This window comes from Haliotis rubra, unplaced genomic scaffold (assembly GCF_003918875.1).
Source record: "Haliotis rubra isolate DU_JTF1 unplaced genomic scaffold, ASM391887v1 Scf761, whole genome shotgun sequence".
Classification (NCBI taxonomy): Eukaryota; Metazoa; Mollusca; class Gastropoda; order Lepetellida; family Haliotidae; genus Haliotis; species Haliotis rubra.
In genome coordinates, this window is record NW_025767481.1 from 131257 (window position 1) to 137683 (window position 6427).

The 6427-nt window shown below is 40.6% G+C and overlaps 1 protein-coding gene across 2 annotated transcripts in view; it reads left to right on the plus strand.

Moving 5' to 3' along the window:
* The window catches only part of LOC124260404 (cytochrome P450 4A25-like), an 85728-nt gene extending 80447 nt beyond the window's left edge, over positions 1-5281 (plus strand). For both annotated transcript variants that reach the window (XM_046694708.1, XM_046694706.1), the window contains exons 10-12: positions 726-898; positions 1538-1651; positions 2987-5281. In XM_046694708.1, the coding sequence (XP_046550664.1) occupies positions 726-898; positions 1538-1651; positions 2987-3266 (567 nt within the window). In that variant the 3' untranslated portion in view covers positions 3267-5281. The remainder of the gene's footprint in view (positions 1-725; positions 899-1537; positions 1652-2986) is intronic.
* Positions 5282-6427: the final 1146 nt, after the last annotated feature.

Genomic DNA, 6427 nt, shown 5'->3' on the forward strand with positions numbered 1-6427 from the left:
AACCTCTGTTCTAATACGACCCTTTTATAGTACGAGTGTTCAGGATTCGTGATTGGTTGCAATCAGATTTAGTTGTGCAATCAGCGACGTTGTTTAAAATGTGATCATCCGCAAGGCCTCGGTAATTTCCGTATACTTCGGGAAAACTAGAACCTCTTCCCCCGGGCGATGCGCAAACGTTTCTTCTAGACAGAACTCAGTCATGTAATGGCGGATCAATTGCGTCTCCATCGCCCTCGTTGACAACGGACAAGCTAGCTATTAAATGTCTTGTGTGTCACATCAAAGTAAGTCCCTGGCAGAGGAGGGATATTTGTGGCCCCATATTTGCTTGCATTAGTTAAGTTGGATCTAAGTCGAAGTAACACGTATTCTGATTGGGTAGAAAGAAGGGAGATAATTTGTGTTGTGATATTTTGCCACTAGGGGATTTTACGAGAACCGGGAAATATGGCCGTATTAGAACAGAGGTTCGTAGGAAGATATGACAAGATACCTCTGCGGGAAGAGAATGCGGAAAGTGGTGAGTAAGTGGTGACGATTGCTGATTGGATAAAAAGCAAGCAAAGGGAGGTAATGCCGTAGATGCATCCAGGTACTAGTGGAGATTTATCGGAACGTATACCCTGGAGATTATCGAGGATGATACTTTTGTTGAATATTTAATGATAATACGATAGCCACATAATTGAAAAATAAACTTCAACCTGTCTCAATCTACCTAGAATACGGCCACCTGCATGTCCTGGTGTCTCCTGGCGCTGGCCACGAGACCGGAAATACAGGAACGAGTCAGGTCAGAGGTCACCAAGCACCTGCCTCCTAGAGGAGAGCCAATCACAGACGCCCATCTCCTCGAGTTGAAGTATCTGGACTGTGTAATCAGAGAGACCTTAAGGTAAGAGTTACAGACATGTCTTGCTGCTTTCCGAAGGCAACGCGACTGCAGACAAAGGACAAAACGTTGAAAAACTGAGTATGTCGGGATTTGGGGGATATGATCATACATCGACAAATTATCTATAAACCGAGATTGAAGAAGTGTCTATTGTGTATGTGATCAAACATCGATATAGGGTCTGTGACCAAACATAACTAGAGGGTCCACGATCCGAATGATCAAACATTAACAGCAAGTCCTGTTTACTAACTTGCCCCCAAGTAACGGCCTGCACGAGTTCATCGTACAGTATGGTCACAATTTGTTGTAGGGTACTCCCATCATTATTACATTGACCCTTCCACAGCTCACTGACCACCACTCGTGGCCCTAAACTAAAACAACTTTTAGCTAATCCCAAATTTCCTTGACACAAAACACTAAAGAACAGTTTAATCCCTCCCTTGATCTCATCTGTATACTCTATGCACTAATCTCTCTTTGGGTCAGTTCATTATGCCAGACAGGTAAATGCCGTGTGTTGTTTTAACTAATTGTAGGGGTACTGGGCTGTAGGGGTAGTGGCATGTAGGGGTTATGGGATACAACCCCCTCTACACATAACAGAATTAGCAATGTCCACGTTGTTCCTGCCAGGTTCCATCCCGTCATCACCAACTACAACAAACAGGCCGTCAAGGACGACACCATCAACGGATACAGCATTCCCGCCGGCACCATCGTCACTCTGTGTGTGGAGGCACTACACAGGTGGGTTCTTATGCGTGCGACTACGGAAGCAATGAGGAAACGTTATGCCCAGACATTTTCAGGAATTTCTGTCAGTTTCTAAAGTTTCGTAATTCTTGCTGTGTTCATTTGAACCCTGACTTCGGATAGTAAATATGTATCGTAGCAGAAAGGTTCTAAACCAGACGTTAAATATAATCATGCTAATAATGGTTGTCACCACCTCCCCAATCCCAACCCCACACACACCTCACACCCCCACCCACACACCCTCTCCAATTAAAAAAAAAATTGAAGTGGGTGACAACCATTATTGGCATGAGTATATTATGATAACCATCAATAGTATAAAGCTTCACAAGTTTCCAAAATATATTTTCATCACTGATGCCAAGAGGCAGTCAGTTGGCTTGACTATATGTTTCGGAGTTCGAATGCAAACTATTGCAAAGCGACACATGTTCCCTAAAGAATATAAGAAAATGAGTGTTTTATCGATCTGTACAAGTCTACGTCTAAAACGCAGGAATGCACAGAGAAGAGAGATTGATGTGGGTACAATAAACATTTAAACCAAATGGGTGAATAATATCGACTGCAGCAGCCGCAAGGTTTAGACTGACCTCAAACCACTAATCTCTTCATGACAGTTCCAATAACCCACCTTTTATAACTTTACTTTTTACAACAACAAAAAGAAAAAGAAGGAAAAAAACTATTTTTCGTACATACCATTGGACCAGAAGCATTCAATGTCAGCAAAATAACCTTATACACAATAGAAATGAAACTGAGAAAATTTACCCTCTTCCCAGTGTGTTCCAAGAGCTAATAATACCTCTTGAATATTTTAGTCATGTTGCCAAAGCTGACGTTTCTGCGTTATTTTCACTTGTTAAAGGTTAAATGAGGCATTGTATATATTGTATAATAACACAAATACTGATGAGTAAATGAATGATCCGGCACTTGCCTTTAAGTAGTACAAACAAATTATTGGAAAGTAAATAATCCTGAGAGTGGGTGATCCCCGGCAGATCTGGGCCAGTTCTGTGATGTTTGTATTTCTGCCCAAACATTGTGGACAGTTGTATTTCAGTATTCCAGCATGCAATTCAGTCCTGAGCAGACCAACCAGAGATCGATATTGTGAGCAATGTCCACGCCGTCAGGGCACGATGACACGCTGTCATTCAAGTCACAAAGTCAGGCCTTCCAATCCATTAAATCGCTTCTAAAAACCAACATACGAGGCTGATGTCTAAGTCTATCCCGGATTCCCCAAAGGGTCAAATATCGCCATTGTTTTAAATGTACCAGAAAGTAGATTATTTTTTGTGATTTTGTATTTTTCAGAAATCCCGACAACTGGGAGGATCCTGATGAATTTCAGCCCGAAAGGTTCCGTCTCCAGGATAATAGTCAAGAGAAAAACCAAAAATGGCGTCCGTTTGGAGCCGGAAAGAAGATGTGCCTTGGCTACAAGTACGCCATGATGGAGATGAAGGTGACCTTGGCCTTGCTGTTACGTGATCTCGAGTTCACGAAGGATGACACGGACTACGGCAGAAAGAAATGCATCACAATGTTTCCCGATCCCCCGCTGACGTTGCAGACGCGCCTCGTCAAGAAGTGAAGGTCGTGGCCGAGTTAAAAATCCTGTTTATGAGACAGTATTTCAATAAGAAACAGGTTTTGAGTGATTCAAATGCTAAACCTCACGAAAACGTTTGGTATGTGTATCTCGAGTTCGAGATAGACAGTCTAAGGCAGCAGGGACCGCAGTAAAGGTTCGAGATATGTGTACATTCGAGATAACAGATAACCTTCGACTGTATTTTGAGCATTTTGTATCACCTCGGAGGTACATAGTTTCATTTTTTAGGTTTGGCCTCGGTGAGAAGTAGAGTTATTGTGTTGTAAATAGTGAATACGGTACTAATCGTTGTCTTGTGTGAGAACAAATGTCTGAGTCGACAGATTAGAGCCTGTGAGCCGTTTACTGTGGTAAACACAATGTGATAAGCGACTCATCTAAATAAGCCATTCGTCAGACAATCACCACGCCACACACCTGTCAGCACATCATAAGCAATACAGCTTTGTACAAATGTATATCTGTTGATGTTTCCAAGATAACCCCCTGAGTATAATCGACACAAATTGTCTTCCCTAACATTTTATCATTGATTTGGGTGAAAAAAAACCCGACTTTCTCAACGACTTGTTTAAAATGTGTATCTACACAAACTGCTGCGGCAGTTTCCATAAGAAATTGTGTATAAAATGCTGTAAAACTCACTTTGAATTTAAAAACAAATTGGGCCCACCTTCATCGCATTTAAAAGTTGAAAAATAACGGGTACAAAGTGACATTTCGAGTCCTGTTCTAGGTTGTCCTTGATTACCACTGTTACATCCGGTTGAATTGAGTCAAGTTGCCACTAGTGTTGCCATTACTGAGGGTTCTTGAAATTGTCAAACATGAACGAAGGTCATTTGCTAAACAAAGTGGACGCTCAGTTTGAGCCGACTCTCGGAATATATGTAAATACTGAAAGTACCTTTCGCCAAACATATTAACCAGACAACGGGTATAAAATACCTTGTGTGTGTGTGCGTGCGTGCGTGCGTGCGTTTACCTAAGCGCATGATTCTTTGAGTATCTCTGATTGATTTTCCAATATGTAAATACTGAAAGTACCTTTCGCCAAACTGATTATGCAGAGAAGAATTAAGTAACACGCGTGTGCATGTGTGTGCGTGTTAAATTGTGTGTACATGTATATATGTATAAATGTGTGAGCGCATGTGCGTGCGTGTGTGAATGTCTTTGCGTCTGCCAAAGTAAAAAAATTATTCAGACCTGCGTATATATTGAAATCCCGTGAATGTGTTTGTTTTTTTAACGTTTTTAACATTGTAATCTCATCAAGCATTTCTTGCAGAAAACATGGTTTTACTTTACATGCCACTCCTTCTTCACAGCATTGCTCTGTAATAATAGCATTACAAGCATTAATCTTTTTATAAGTTTCCTTCATGTGAAATTTTACTTTAAGTGAAATTACACTTAAATAGGTTCGCTGTGCCAGTTAAATCTTGTTTATTCGTAGTGTGTTAATGTTTTGTTTATTTACAGTTGAATATATATATATTTCAATAATTTGCCCAGTATATCAATATTGATTTTTTTATTAATTTATGTAATATTAGATTTTATACGAGCATCACTTAACATTGTCGCTTGTGCCAATAGGTTGTGCCAAATGGGGTTAATCAATGACGATAAGCCTGTGATATAGTTGTACCAAGTATCTTGATAGTTTTGCAATAAATCATACTTTTCAACACCTGTGATAAAATCTTTGCACTGGCTTCCTGTTCAATACCAAGTTGACTTCAACGTTCTCTGCATATGGTTACAATGTGTGAAGCCCATTTCTGGTGTCCCCGCGCTGTGATATTGCTGGAATATTGCTAAAAGCGGCGTAAAACTGAACTCAATCAGTCAATAATATCACACCTGTAACACAGGCTTTGTTCATGGTATGAATACATTGTATGATACCCTGTGTCTGTTTCATTTGAAGATAATATGAACGTCCAAGATCTGTATATGCAAGAATTCGATTAAACGTATTTCCATTTCGTAGTTTTTTTCCTGATATTTGCATAGAAAACAGGCTGAATGGTATACATCCTCTACCTCATGATAAGATATTACACATTTTACACAAACGTGTGTTATATGTGGTTTATTCAAGGTTTGCCGTCAGTGGCACGTCCGTATTATCCGTACCATCCGTATCGCTGTGTAACCTGGGATGTTTAGTTTATCATTCAATAAATATGTGGCCCTGATGTGACAATGATGTATCCCATCTGTTGTACGAGTAGGTGATTCCATTGTTCAGCCAAGGTAACAGCAGTCATTGAGTCGTGTCTGTTTGAGTATTTAAACTGTCTGTAAATATGGGTGTGTGAAAAAAAGGCGAAGACCAACTCCATTTAATGAAGTTCTATTTGCCAGACTTAGTAAAGTGTGTCTGCGTGTATGACACCGCTCGGCCACTCGACCGTATGGCTTTACGCCGCTTTAGCGATATTCCAGCCATATTACGGCGGGGGACACCAGAAATCGCTTTCACACATTGGGCCCCTATGTGATAAATCGAACCCGGGTCTTCAGCTCGACGAGCGAACGCTTTAACCACGAGGCTACCCACGGCCCCAGTTACACATAAACACTGTATAGGCTACGGAACAGTTATCGACATAATTTAGCGGTATTTACAAAATTACTCCGCCGTTCGTTAAATTACTAAAACATTATTAATTATGATACTTAATTTTTCTAACTGTAACAGTTATTGCCATTCCGAATTTCACATGCCATTCGTGAATAATACACACACACACACACACATATACATACATACATACATACAAACATACATACATACATACATACATACATACATACATACATACATACATACATACATACATACATATATGTATATATATCCTTTATTGTTGTCAAATACCGTGAGGAAACATACCGGAATTGTTATTGAACTGCGCACGTGTGATACTGATGTATTGGCGATAACTCCTAGGCGGCGATAACTGTTCGCTAGCCAGTAGGCGATGTCCACCGCTGGAGGGAATGGGTAGTAGAGTGGAGACGGCGCTACGTGAAACGCTTCACTGATCAGGTCAGCCTTGCACGAAAAACAATGATCCCACTCGCGTTATTTTAGGGTAAGACGAATACTGATCCATGCCCTCCAC